Source organism: Ornithorhynchus anatinus, chromosome 3 (assembly GCF_004115215.2).
Source record: "Ornithorhynchus anatinus isolate Pmale09 chromosome 3, mOrnAna1.pri.v4, whole genome shotgun sequence".
NCBI classification, from domain to species: Eukaryota; Metazoa; Chordata; class Mammalia; order Monotremata; family Ornithorhynchidae; genus Ornithorhynchus; species Ornithorhynchus anatinus.
The window spans coordinates 14,502,129-14,516,849 of NC_041730.1; the positions used below are offsets into that span (position 1 = coordinate 14,502,129).

At 49.8% G+C, this 14,721-nt stretch overlaps 1 protein-coding gene and 1 non-coding gene across 4 annotated transcripts in view; both read right to left on the reverse strand.

Annotated features, from left to right (window-relative positions):
* Positions 1-257: 257 nt before the first annotated feature.
* Positions 258-395, reverse strand: LOC114810512. Its single transcript, XR_003758211.1, has one exon. It is a non-coding gene; the product is annotated as a small nucleolar RNA SNORA7 (small nucleolar RNA).
* Positions 396-4,306: 3,911 nt separating this feature from the next.
* Positions 4,307-14,721, reverse strand: part of IRAG1 (inositol 1,4,5-triphosphate receptor associated 1) — a 150,742-nt gene continuing 140,327 nt past the window's right edge. For all 3 annotated transcript variants that reach the window (XM_029061526.2, XM_029061523.2, XM_029061524.2), the window contains exons 19-21: positions 13,196-13,315; positions 11,271-11,402; positions 4,307-4,865 (exon numbers count right to left, since the gene is read on the reverse strand). In XM_029061526.2, the coding sequence (XP_028917359.1) occupies positions 4,622-4,865; positions 11,271-11,402; positions 13,196-13,315 (496 nt within the window). In that variant the 3' untranslated portion in view covers positions 4,307-4,621. The remainder of the gene's footprint in view (positions 4,866-11,270; positions 11,403-13,195; positions 13,316-14,721) is intronic.

Here is a 14,721-nt window from a genome sequence, read left to right on the forward strand (position 1 = left end):
TGGCAGTCTTGGGGGAAAATCGGGCTTGTCTTGTTTTATGCCGTCGAGTCTTCTCCGACCCATAGCCACTCCTTGGACATATCTCTCCCAGAACAGTCCGCTCTCCATCTGCAATCGTTCTAAAAGTAGTGTAGCCATAGAGTTTTCTTGGTAAAAATACGGAAGTGGTTCACCCTTGCCGTCTTCCGTGCGGTAAACTCGAGTGTCCACCCTCGACTCTCTCCCATTCCTCTGCTGCCCGGCATGGGGGGGTTTTGCCTTGTAGCAGATTGCCTTCCACTCGCTAGCCACTGCCCAAGCTAGGAATGGAATGAGCATGTCTCTCCTTGACTCTCCCTCCCGTAGCCGAAGCTAATAGAGGATTGAAAACTTTCCAGGTGCGATCCTGAGAGGGGAAAATCACGTTAGGGCTGGTGAATTCAAAGGTTTTCTGATCTTCGATAATCTGGTGGGTCACTTCCCTGGGGTTTCCACTTGGTCTTTCACCTGTCCCGGGACTGTCCTGGGCCCTTCTGGCTCTAACGAAGGCTCCAGCACTTAGAACGGTGCCTAATTCATAGTAAACACCTATTAAATACCATGAAAAAACCCAGCTAAAAACCAAATGATTTTCCCCACACCCCCAACCCCGAGCTCCTAAGTAACACTGGCAGTCAAAGATGGGAACATGAAGCAGTCCTCTAGACAGTAAGCTCACTGTGGGAGATGAATGTGTCCATTTATTGTGATAGAGTACTCTCCCAAGACTTTAGTACAGTGTTCTGCACCGAGTGGACGCTCAAAAAATACGATTGGGTGAATCGAATGAATGACAGACCAGACAATTGGGCTGGAAGTCACTGAGGGACTGAGGTTAAACCAGGGGTGAAAAGGGAAAGGAAGACAGGGCATAGAGGGGGAAAGTTATTTAACTTCTCCGTGCCTCAGTTTCTTCACTGTAAAATGGGATAACTGTTCTCCCCCACCTTGGACTGTGAGCTCCATGAGGGACAGGGACTGTGTCTGACCTAATTAACTCGTGCCTACCCCAGTGCTTAGTTGTTTGACATACAGCAATTGCTTAACAAAGGCCACACACAAACACAAAAAACCCCTCTCTGCTTAAAGGGCCCGAACTCCAGAATCAGGGGGCCCAGTGGTGGACGCGAAGACCTAATAATGAAGCTGAGCTGGGATTTTGAAACTGAATTTTTATTTCCAAACTCAAGTAGGTGATACTATACAGTACAATACTGGCACGGCTGTGCAAGGTTTTACAACATTAGGAATTAAATAGTATGCTACTCCAAAATAGTGCCCCACTTTTTCAATTCTCTCTACTCGAAATATCAGTGCTGTGCATGAGAAACAAGGAACATGTGTTTTGTCAAAGCAGAAAAATAAATATTGCACTTCAAGACAATGCTACCCATCACGGCCCAACGATCCCCCGGCCGGCGCCACTGCCCTTTCTCTTTGGGCAAACAACATCTGCCTTTTCCGAAACTTTGACCCGAGAAGCGACGTGGGCCGTTGGAAAGAGGCCGGTCCTCGGAGTCAGAGTATCTGGTTCCTAATCCCAGCTCTGCAGAGTGACCTTGGGTGAGTCACTTCATTTCTCTGGATCTCAGTTACCTCGTCTGTAAAATGGGGATTCAATACCTGTTCTCCCTCCCCTGTGGATTGTGACCCTCGTGAGAGAGGGGGACCGTGTCTGATCTCTGAGTGTATCGAACCCAGTGCTTGGCACATAGTAAGGGCTTAACAAACACCACGATTACTGTCACAATCTAGTCCGGTAGCCAAGCACAAATTCCCAACCTGGAGCCGCCTCCACCCACAAAAGGCCATTTGACAGAACCCCCTGGCTCGTCTGAAATCTTCTGAGCCCTATCCCTACCTCACCCCCTCTCACCTTATGGTACATCCTTCGCCTGTCTGACTGGAGAAGCGGCGTGGCCTGGCGGAAAGAGCACGGGCCTGGGAGTCGGAGGACCTGGGTTCTAATTCCGCCTCCGCCGCTTGTCTGCTGCGTGACCTTGGGCAAGACGCTTTACTTCTCCGTTCTCTGGTGTGCAAGATGGGGGTTCGATATCAGTTGTCCCTCCTCCTTAGACTACTTCGACCTCCTGATTATCTCGTATCTCCCCCAGCGCTTAATACAGTGCTCGACACATAATAAGCGTTTAATAAATGTCAATATCATTATTAGTCTCGGTTCCCTTTCCAGCTGTCCCAGCCTCTAAGCCAGAAGGCCCAGTATAAGCCGACCCGCTCTGCTTTAGGCCTCGGGGCCCGCTGAAGTGGATGGCCAACTCCGGGCTGGTCACGAGATCTGGAATCGACATCACCCGTCCAGTCTTATTTCTACCACAAGAGAAAAAAATCTTGCTGTGAAATGGGAAAGGAAACCTCGTTGCGGGCAGGGAATGTGCCCGTTTATTGTTGTATTATCCTCTCCCAAGCGCTCAGCACAGTGCTCTGTACACAGTAAGTGCTCAATAAATACGATGGACTAACTGGGATTACGACAGATTTACGACGAACAACCAAAAGTGCTCATTTTTCTGATGCTGCTGGGTTTCTTGGTGGAAAGGGGGTGGGCGTGGGGGGAGAATACAGGCTGTTCCTTATCGCTGCCTCCTGCCGACACTGTAATTCTGAGTTTCCTCCCCTGCCTCCCGGGACCGCCCCCCCTCCTCTCGTCCCCTACCAAATCTTCCTCACTGGAGAAACCTGTTTCTCAGATCTGCTCGGGACACTCCAAGTCAGAAGCGGTGTGGCTTAGTGGAAAGAGCCCGGGCTTGGGAGTCAGAGGTCATCGGTTCTCATCCTGGCTCCCCCACTTGTCTGCTGTGACCTTGGGCAAGTCACTTAATTTCTCTGTGCCTCAGTTACCTCATCTGTAAAAATGGGGATTTAAAAATGTGAGCCCCACGGGGGACAATCTGATGACCCTGTATCTAACCTAGTGCTTAGAACAGGGTTCTGCACACAGTAAGTGCTTAACAAATACCATAATTACTAAACATCCTGCCGGCTGACTGCCCGGTGACGAGCATTCTTTTGGGGGTGACTTCTGGGGTTCCCCGAGCTACGAATCCAAGGCCCTGCCAAGCCAACAAGCTTTTCACTGGCTCAATTCACTAGGAAATTTCTCCACCAAATCAGCTTAATTCTTTGACGATTCAACTGAAAAAACAGACTCCAAAAGAGGGTGCTTCAGCACTCTTCCAATAGCTCGCATTAAAAACCAGTTGCAAAGAGTAAATCCGAAAGAGTCATAATTTCAGTGCTTGGAAGAAATAAGAAACCAGTTTCGATGTTAGGTTCAACGCAATCAACCGGCTCCTTTCCCGAGCTGAGGAAAATACTTTTCGGCGGGTGCAGTGAGACATTTCAGATGCACAAGATAGACACCTCCCCCCGATTCCCCCCCTCCGTAGTCCCGGCCCCAGTACAGAACTAGCAATTTGTTCAATCAGTTGTATTTATTGAGTGCTTATCGTGTGAAATGCACTGTACTAAGCGCTTGGAGGAGCACAATGCAACAATAAACGGACACATTTTACATAGCCCTAATGTGTATTAATGTCGGTCTCCGCCTCTAGACTGAAAGCTCTTGGTGCGAAAGGAACGTGAATACCAACTCCGTTTTACTAAACTCTCCCAAACGCTTCGTCACGGTGCTCCGCCCACAGTAAGCGCTCAGTAAATACCACTGATTGATTTTACAGAGTGTGTGAGTGTGTGTGTGTGTGTGTGTATATCTTTATGTACCATTTCCCATTTCATTTGGAACTTTTAGATAAGTGCAGCATATCTATTTTTTTCTATGAGAAACCTCTCCTGTTTTGTGTGAAAAAGAACGTAAGTATAAAGTCAAGACAGGGAAGGGCATGGGCGGTGGGTGGGGGGCAGGGGCCGGAGGGGTTGGGTAACGTTGGGTAGCAGTGGAGTCATCATTTACTCTTTCATACAACTCCAGGGCCCAAGTGTGGATCTGATTCGGACAGAAACCGAAGGCCGAATCGGACCCTTCCGCGTTCACGGATCTGCTGATGTTTGGGACATCCACGCTCAGCTGGGCAAACGAGAAGAAAGCTCAAGTCTGAATTCTTCTCAGCTACCCCCGCCCCCTCCGACCGGCTGTTGGAGTTAAGCGGAGAGGGGTTGTCAGCACGGCCTAAGCGGAAAGACCACAGCGTTGGGCGTCACGGGTTCCCGGTTCTAATCCCGGCCCATCCTCCGGCCAGCTGGGTGACCTCGGACAAGTCACTTCTCTGCGTCTCCGTTTCCTCGTCTGGAAGACGGGGATCAAGCAGCCGTTCTCCCTCCCTCTCAGACCGTGAGCCTCAGGTGGGACAGAACCGTGTCCAACCTGATTATCTTGCATCTAGTCCGGCGCCTAGCACAGCGCGGGGCACGTGGTAAGCGCCGAACCAATACCGTCATCATCGTTACGATCGCGACGATCCGCCCTCAGCTCGGGATCTCTGGGCGAAGTGGACTGCGGCCTCGACCTCCCCCAGGGTGATGGCCCATGGAGGCGGTGCTTCATTAGCTCCTTCCAGAGAGCCCCCGACCCCCCGAGGTCAGGGCGGCCGGGGTACGGGGAGGGGGCCGCCGGGCGGGGGTCCGTCTATTGCTCCGTCCCCTGCTCGTGCTGGAGCCCCGACTTCCACCAGGGATGCGGCTGGGCGGCCGAGCAGGTGGCCTTCCCCGGCGGGGTGTCCGGAGGTCCCCCGCAGGGGCCGGAGGAATTGTAGAGGCTCAACCCCACTGCCAAAACCAGGAGCGCAGCTGCCACGATCCGGACCACGTTCCAGTGCTCGCACAGTTTGGGGTACAGTATTTGCAGGGAAGTAAGGAACTCTTCAAGTTTGCTGCCGAATGAAAAAAGGGTTTGGGGGGGGGGGTTTATCTTGGCCAGCACGCGGGAACTCCCGCTAGAAGGACGACAGTCAGGCCCGGAGCATTGAACCCGTCTCGTCCTCCCGTTGTACCTCCCAAGCGTTTAGCACAGGGCATCGGGCTCAATAGGAATCTAGCCAGATTGGCGAAGCAGCGTGGCTCAGCGGAAAGAGTCCGGGCTTGGGAGTCAGAGGTCGGGGGTTCTAATCCCGGCTCCGCCACTTGTCAGCTGGGTGACTTTGGGCAAGTCACTTCATTTCTCTAGGGCTCAGTTATCTCATCTGTAAAATGGGGATTAAGTCTGTGAGCCCCACGTGGGACCACCTGATCACCCTTGTATCCCCCCCAGTGCTTAGAACAGTGCTTGGCACCTAATAAGCGCTTAACAAATGCCATCATCATTATTATTACTACTATTAGTTCCGCACTTAGATCTGTACCTATTATTCACCTCTCCCTCAGACACTCAGCACTTATGCACGTATCTTTAATTTGCTTTAACGTCTATCTCCCCCCTCCATTCATTCATTCGATTGTATTTATTGAGCGCTTACTGTGCAAAGCGTCGTACTAAGCGATTGGGCAAGTACGATACAACAATAAACAGAAACGTTCCCTGCCCACAAAGAGCTCACAGTCTAGATGTGAAGCTCCTTGTGGGCAGGGAACGTGCCTAATAACAGTAATAGTAATAACAATAGCAGTTTGAAGCCTTCACTATGTGCCGGGAATTGTACTACCGATTCTGCTATATTGTACTCTCCTGAGTAATGCAGTGCTCCGCACATGGTATTTGTTAAGTGCCTACTATGTGCCAAGCACTGTTCTAAGCGCTGGGGAGGGGTGTACAAGATTTTCAGGTTGTCCACGTGGGGCTCACAGTCATAATCCCCATTTTCCAGATGAGGGAACTGAGGCCCAGAGAAGTGAGATGACTTGCCCAAAGTCACACAGCTGACAAGCGGTGGAGCTGGGATTCGAACCCATGACCTCTGACTCCCAAGCCTGGGCTCTTTCCACTGAGCCACGCTACTTCCCGGCTCTTACTAATACCAATTACTACTACTATTCTAAAATAGCCAAATTCATAGTTTCTTTTGAATGCATGAAGTAACCTTCCAGCCTGATCTTTGGTGGTTTTTTGGAGTTGTCAACGGTATATAGCTCTATATATCTCTAATTTATTTATTTATCTTCTATCTAGCTATCTATTTATATTAACGTCTCTCTCCCACTCTAGACCGTGAGCTCACTGTGGGCAGGGATATATATTGTCTTCTCCTAAGTAATACAGTGCTCTGCACACAGTAAGTGCTCAATAAATACAACTGAATGAAGGAATGAATTATTATTCTTAGCAAGATTAAGCCACAAGCAGTGAAAACCAGTCCAGGGCAATTGTAATAATAATAACGTTGGCATTTGTTAAACGCTTACTATGTGCGGAGCACTGTTCTAAGCATTGGGGTAGGGTAATCAGGTAATACAGGGTAATCAGGTTGTCCCACATGAGGCTCACAGTCTTCATCCCCATTTTACTGATGAGGTAACTGAGCCACAGAGAAGTGAAGTGACTTGCCCACAGTCACACAGCTGACAAGTGACAGAACAGGATTCGAGCCCATGACCTCTGACTCCCAAGCCCGGGCTCTTTCCACTGAGCCACGCTGCTTCCCATTTGTAGAGCAGCAGCACTGCCTAGCTGATAGAGCATGGGCCTGGGAGTCAGAGGGGCCTGAGTTCTAATCCCGGCTCTGCCGCTTGTTGACCATGTGACCTTGGGGAAGCCACTTCGCTTCTCTGTGCCTCAGTTCCCTCATCTGTAAAATGGGGATGAAGACCGTGAGCCTCGCATGGGACAGGGACTGTGTCCAACCTGATTAGCTTGCTTCTATCCCAGCTCTTAGTACAGTGCCTGGCACATAGTAAACACTTGACAGATACCATTAAAAAACAAAAGAAAACATAAAGCTCTGAGTCTCCCGGTCCTTTCCTCCCTTCCCCAACTCTCATCTCAGAACTAGAATCGCTTGCCCTGGGGCTTGGGCAGTGGACCCCTTTCTTGGCCCTCCAGACTGTAAGCTTGTTGTGGACAGGGAATGTGTCTGTCTATTGCGCTACTGTCCTCCCCCAAGCGCTTAATACAGTGCTCTGCACAAAGTAAGCGCTCAATAAATACGGTTGACTGACTGACTGACTTGGGCAGAGCGGGCCAGCCCCACCCTGGATACAGGAGTCAGAGAGAAAGCATCCTGGGCTCAGAGAAGACCGCCCAACTACAGGCATGGATGCTTCTCTCACCGGCAACTTGACCAACCCGTTGCGCCCGGATTCCTCCTCGCCCCCCGCCTCCAGCCGGCTAAGCGGGGCCGCCATTCTGCTCGCCTTCCCCTTTCAGGACAAGAAGGCCCGGAAGAATGAAAGAACTCCTCGACACTGCCGGGAGAGACAGTGACCATCCCCCATGGATGGCAAAAATGTCCGAAATGCTTAACGAGGTGACTGACTATGGAAAAAACAGTGATCCTGGAGGCCACTTATCCAGAAGAATCCAAGGGGCGAGATTAAGGGGTTATTGGAAAACCGAATAGCTCTAAGGCACGTAGTTCGTGGATGACCGAAGAGCTTTGCAGAACTTGCAGAAATTCACAGCTATTATCATTATTATTATTATTAGAGAAGCAGTGTGGCACAGTGGAAAGAGCACGGGCTTTGGAGTCAGAAGTCATGAGTTCAAATCCCAGCTCTGCCACTTGTCAGCTGTGTGACTGTGGGCAAGTCACTTAACTTCTCTGTGCCCCAGTTCCCTCATCTGTAAAATGGGGATTGAGACTGTGAGCCCCACGTGGGACAACCTGATTCCCCTGTGTCTACCCCAGCGCTTAGAACAGTGCTCTGCACATAGTAAGCGCTTAACAAATACCAACATCATTATTATTACTATTATTAGGCACATGGTAGTTCCTCTCCAAATAGAGGAATCCAATGCTGACCTTAGCTGTCCATAAAGACAAAAGTTGCTCGACTTTTTTGGAGGAGGGGGGAGAGGAAGGATTGGGTTTTTTCCCATTTTAATTTGCTCCTTGGGATTCCAGAGTAGGAACCAACTGCTCTAACCGACAGTAACGGCCGTTTACCGATTGGAAGCCCGCCACTCTCTTTTAAATATGCGGAATGGTAGGTTTGGGAGTTCATGTCGCTCCATTGGAGTTTCCAGGTTTTCACTGAAAAATCGAGGACTGCTGTGGCTTGTTTAGGGCGTTCTTTGCCTCCCCCACTGTTGGGTCCTGGGGATACAAGGATACACACAGCGGATAGAGAATGGGCTTGGGAGACAGAAGGACCTGGGTTCTAATCCTGACTCTGCCACTTGTCTGCTGCTGTGTGACCTTGGGCAAGTCACTTCACTGGGCCTCAGTTACCTCATCTATAAAATGAGGATTAAGAGTATGAGCCCCAAGTGGGACAGAGACTGTGTCCAAAATGATTAGCTTAGTATAGTGCCTGGCACACAGTAAGCGCCTAACAAATACCAAAAGAAAAAAAGTGGAAGAGGTGGGATTAGAACCCAGGTCCTCTGACTCGCCGGAACATATTTTTTCCACTAGGCCGCAGACTCCAGAGAGGCAAACTACTAAGATTAAGTTTAACTGTTTTAAAAAGCTGGTGCGTATCTCCCTAATCTAGGCGGGGCATCTCAGGGTCTTTTTCAGCAGTTTCCTGATGGCACTTGTCTGTTGTGACCCTTGGAAAAGTCACTTCACTTCTCTGTGCCTCAGTTCCCTCATCTGTAAAATGGGAATTAAGACTGTGAGCCCCGTGTGGCACATGCACTGTGTCCAATCCGATTAGCTTGTATCTACTTAGTACAGTCCATCTCCCCCGATTAGACCGTAAGCCCGTCAAACGGCAGGGACTGTCTCTTTTGCCGACTTGTTCATCCCAAGCGCTTAGTAGAGTGCTCTGCACATAGTAAGCGCTCAATAAATACCATTGAATGAATGAATGAACAGTGCCTGGCACACAGTATGCGCTTAACAGATACCATTAAAAGAATAAAATAAGATAGACATTCTTCTATCCGGCATCTCTCCTCCCCAGACAGCTCCTGCCTGCATGTCCTGGGGTGGAAAATCCACCTTGAGGAATGTCTAGGGCCAGGCGCCAGAAGCCAATTTATATATATCAGATGGGCACCTGGATTATAAAATGGATTACCTAGGGCACTTGGGGCATGGGTTCCCAGATTCCGATCTGTCCAAGGCCGTGTCGGTGGGAGGCCGGTATTTCAACGGCCTTCATCTGTGGTACTAAAAGCCTCCTTCCCCTCCTTGAGGGGGAACGACAGATAAGGTCAGAGTTGGTCTGACTTCGAGTGGAGGTTCACCCCAGGCCTCTTTTTTTGCTTCCTTGGCCAGAAATCGAGGACTTCTAAATCTCCGGTGGATCCAGATCCTTTGTCCTAAGCAGCCCAGAAAAGCTGCCGCTCACAAGGCCTACAGGCAGGGGCAGGGCTTGAGACAGGAGAAAGAGAAGCAAGGCGGCCTAGTGGAAAGAGCCCAGGGTCTGGGAGTGGGGTCTAATCCTTGCCTGGCACAGGACCTTGGCTTCTCTGTTCCTCAGTTTCCTCATCTGTAAGACAGGGATTCAACATCTGATCTCCCTCTCCCTCAGTCTCGTGTGGGACTGAAACTTGTCTTGCGTCTACCCGGTATTTAGTACAGTGCTTGATACGTGGTAATTGCTTGACAAATATGACAATTATCATTATTGTTATTATTATTGTAGTAGAAGAAGCACAGCCTAGCGGAGAGAGCACGGGCCCAGGAGTCAGAAGGACCTCGGTTCTAATCCCGGCTCCGCCACTTGTCTGTTGTGTGACCTTGGGCAAGTCACTTTACTTCTCCAAACCTCAGTTCCCTCATCTGTAATATGGGGATTAAGACTGTGAGCCCCTTGTGGGACATGGGTTGTATCCAACTGATTAGCCTGTATCTCCCTCAGCACTTACTACAGTTACTGGCACATAGTAAGTGCTTAACAATACCATAAAATAAATAAATAAGAGTATTAGTAGTAGGAACAGTACACCGTTCTGGTTGGAAACCTTTCCTTCATCCCGGTCTAAAACAAGTCTTCCTTCAGGGGATTAATTAGTGTATCTACTCCAGCACTTAGTACAAATGCTAGTGTTTAGAAAATATTGCAATTATTATGATTACTACATGAAAACCCGCCCCACCTCAACTTCCTATACAAATAGCACTCTTTCTCCTTGTGCCCTCCTGCTGCCGAGGTGGGGGGAGGCAGGCGGGAACGTGGGTTTTGAACCCTAATCAGCTTCTCTGAGGCCTTTGATCAGCCAGAGCTGCCTGGATCCAGACGTGGACAGATTACATTCCCCGGACACCAACTCACCTCGGAGGCAGAAGCAGTGTGCCGAAGATCCAGGGTAGCCTGATGGAAAGGGCACGGGCCCGGTCGTCAGAGCACCTGGCTTCTAATCCCGGCTCTGCCACTTGCCCGCTGGGTGATCTTGGACAAGTTGTGTCCCTTTTCTGGGACTCGGTTTTCCACATCTGTAATATGGAGCTGAAATACCTCTTCTCCCTAACACTTAGACTGTGAGCTCACGTGAGACAGTAAGTATGTCTAACCTGATGATCTTGATTCTACTCCAGCTCTTGGTTTATAGAAAGAGCTTAAAAGTCCTCCCCTGACAAGGCCCTCATTTCTCCTATTCATTCTCCCATCTCCGTTGCCTACGCGCTGGGACCAGTACAGTGCTTTGTACTCGGGAAGCGCTCGGTAAATACCACTGAATGAATCTGTACCCCTTTAAACCCTTGATATTCACAACACCCCTAGTCCCACAGAACTTTGTTTTATGGCATTTAAGTGCTTATAATGTTCTAAGCACTGAGGAAAATTCAAACTAATCAGGTTAGACCAAATTCCTGTCCCACTTGGGGCTCAGGGTCTTAACCCCCACTTTACAGATGAGATAACTATGGCCCAGGGAAGTGAAGTGGCTTGCCCAAGGTCACACAGCAGACAAGGGGCAGAGCCGGGATTAGAACCCAGGTCCTTCTGACTAGCAGGCCCGTGCTCTTTCCACTAGGCTATGCTACTTCCATGTATATCCTTATACTCCTTATACTCATCGCCTTATACTCTCCCATTCTCCTGTCAGTAATTTATTTTAACATCCGTCTCACTGTCTAGACTGTAACCTCCTCGTGGGCAGGGAACCAACTCTACTGTTCTCTCCCAAGCACCTCGCACGGTGCTCGGCACGTAGTAAGTGCCCAATAAACACCATGGATCTATTAACAGATACTCAGAGACTCAGAAGGTCCCGGGCCATGGACCCTCACCTGTTTTTCAGATCCTTTTGATCTTCCTCGATTTCAGACTCTTCGGGCTCATCGGGACCTTCGTTCTTCTTTTCTTCCTCTTCTTCCTTGAGTTCTTGAAGTTCTTTGGTTTTCTTCAGGCCTTCCTGGTACCTTAGGAAAAGAGAACCCTTTTTGATTCCACGGAGGGCCAAGTTAGTGTCGTCTCTCTCCCTCAAGTTCCTAGAATCCCCAGCTACCCAATAAACTCCTAGAAACCTTCTCTGCTCCCGTGCAGCTGGAAAAAGCTGTGAGACGTTACACACATCACCTGTTCCCCGCACCGCGTCTGTCAAAAGCATTTCCCCTCCTTCCGGCTCCCATCCTTCCTGTTTATGTGAACGGAAGGGTTAAGACGTTTATGACCAGAGTTGTGAAGAATTGTCTATTAGTTTGACATTTCCTGAACTTTACTCTCCATGCATTAAACAAGAAGGGTTGGATTGGCTCCTGGGAAAGGTGTTGATTGCCGGGGTGTCTTGACGGGGGAGCGAACCGAGGAAGAGGGGGCTGGAGGTTTTTTCTCCCGAGAGGGATCCCCCTCTGGTCATCCGGCCTTCCCTCCTTCCCCGTCTGACCCTGGACGAGAATCATTTCCTCCTTGTGCCGACATGTGCGTCTAAGATAACACCGGGTATCCTGGTGATGGTGTAAATATTATGGGCCAGAGGCAGATTTCGGTCTCTCCCAGCTGTTCAGTCCTGGCTAGTGGGAGTAATCGATCAACATGTCAGTCAATCAATCAATAGTATTTACTGAGCTCTTACTGTGTGCAGATTACTGTATTTAATGCTTCTTTATAATAATAATAATGTTGATATTTGTTAAGCGCTTACTATGTGCAGAGCACTGTCCTAAGCGCTGGGGTAGACACAAGGGAATCAGGTTGTCCCACGTGGGGCTCACAGTCTTCATCCCCATTTTACAGATGAGGTAACTGAGGCACAGAGAAGTGAAATGATTTGCCCACAGTCACACAGCTGACGAGTGGCAGAGCCGGGATTCGAACCCATGACCTCTGACTCCAAAGCCCGTGCTCTTTCCACTGAGCCACGCTGCTTCTTTATGGAATTTGTTAAATGTTTATACTATGTGTCAAGCACTACTCTTGTGCGCTGGGGCAGATGCAAGTTAATCAGCCCACATGAAGGCATGTCCCACATGGAGTTCACCGTCAAGTAGGAGGGAGACAGGTACTGAATTCCCCAAGCTGTTATTGATTTTCATATCTGTCACCCCCACTAGATTGCAATTAATGATGTATTTGTTAAGCGCTTACTTTGTGTCAAGCACTGTACTAATCTCTGGTTGGTTACAAGCAAATTGGGTTAGACATAGTCCCTGTCCTACTTGGGGCTCATAGTCTCAATCCCCATTTTACAGCTGAGGTAACCGAGGCCCAGAGAAGTGAAGCGAAGGTCACACAGCCGACAAGTGGCGGAGCCGGGATTAGAACTCGTGGCCTTCTGGCTCCCGGGCTCCTGCTCCATCCACTACACCGTGCTGCGTCTCTGCAGTACTCTCCCAAGTGTTTAGTCCAGTGCCCTGCACCAAGGAAGCACTCAATAAATACGACTGACTGCTGTGAGGCTGAGAGAGGGATGATCTCTCATGAGAAGCAGCGTGGCTCAGTGGAAAGAGCCCGGACTTGGGAGTCCGAGGTCATGGGTTTGAATCCCGACTCTGCCCTTTGTCAGCTGTGTGACTGTGGGCAAGTCACTTCACTTCTCTGTGCCTCAGTTCCCTCATCTGTAAAATGGGGGTGAAGACTGTGAGCCTCACGTGGGACAACCTCATTCCCCTGTATCTACCCCAGCGCTTAGAACAGTGCTCTGCACGTAGTAAGCACTTAACCAATACCAACATTATTATTATTATTATGATCTTCAGCTTGCAGTCGTGCTTACCCTTTGTTGAAGGCCTCTTCCTCTATCTTGGCCTTCGTCTCGGGGCTGATCTCCTCCGAGCAACTCTGGGCCAGCACAGGCGCTGGGAAGTAACAGTCCTGGTCCCCGTTGGATCTCCCACTTGGGGGACAGCAAGAGAGGGAAGAGTTAATCCCGGAAGAGTCGTCTGTGTATTCATTCCCTCAGTCGTAGTTATTGAGCACTTACCGTGTGCAAAGCACTCTACTGAGCTCTTGGGAGAGTACAGCGTAACAATAATAATGATAATAATGGAATTTGTTGGGCGTTTACTATGTACCAGGCACTGTACTAAGCACTGAAGTAGATGCAAGCGAATTGGGTTGGACATGGTCCCTGTCTCACGTGGGGCTCACGGTCTCAATCCTCATTTTACAGATGAGGGACTGAGGCACAGAGAAGTGAAGTGACTCGCCCAAGGTCACAGAGCAGACAAGTGGCAGAGCCGGGAGTAGAACCCATGACCTTCTGACTCCCAGGCCGTGCTCGATCCGCTACGTCATGCTGCTTCTCAATATAAACGGACACATTCCCTGCCCACAATGAGTAACTTCCGCAGTGGAACAGCAACACACTCTCTCTTGCCTTCTACTAATAACATCTGTGGTATTTGTTAAGTACTTACTTGGTAGTAACGATAATAACTGTGGTACTCGTTAAGCGCTTACTATATGCCAGGCGCTGTACTAAGTGCTAGGTTGGATACAAGCAAATCGGGTTGGGCACAGTCCCTGTCTCACGTGGGGCTCACAGCCTCAATCCCCATTTTACAGATGAGGGAACTGAGGCCCGGAGAAGTGAAGCGACTTGCCCGAGGTCACACACCAGACAAGCGGCGGAGCCGGGATTAGAACCCACGACCTTCTGACTCCCGGGCCCGTGGTCTAGCCAATACGCCGTGCTGCTTCTCATGGGCATCTTTGCACGGGTCCAAGAGCGAGCCAGGATAGGTACAAGGGAGCAGGTCGGCCACAGTCCCTGCCCCACATGCGACTCGCACTGTAAGAGGGAAGCAGAACGGGTATTTGATTCCCATCTTACAGCTGAGGAAACCAAGGCACAGAGAAGGGAAGTGGTTTGTCCGAGGTCACTCAGCAGGCAAGTGGCAGAGTCGGGATGAGAACCCAGGTTCCTCTGATTCCCAGGCCCAGCCGCTTCTGATCTGTCAGTGGGGCAAGATCTGATTTCAATCTGGAGGAATTTTCCTTTCCAGCTCTGTCACCTTAAAGGGCCCCTTCGCGATGGAGGGAAATTGAAGCCGTATTTTTACGCCAACTCTTCGTTGGAAAGGACCGGTAATTAACGGGCCCCGAAGGGATTTCATGTTGAGTTTAGGAGAGTCCATCCTCTTGCCCTGCTCAGACTTGGCATCCCTTTCCCACCTCCTATTTTCCTCTACACCGTCGAAAATTTATATTTCATCAGGCTGGAAACCGGAGCCTGTTTGGACAAAGAGAGATAACGCACTAAAAATATCCGCTATTCATAACAATTCTCCTGTACAAACT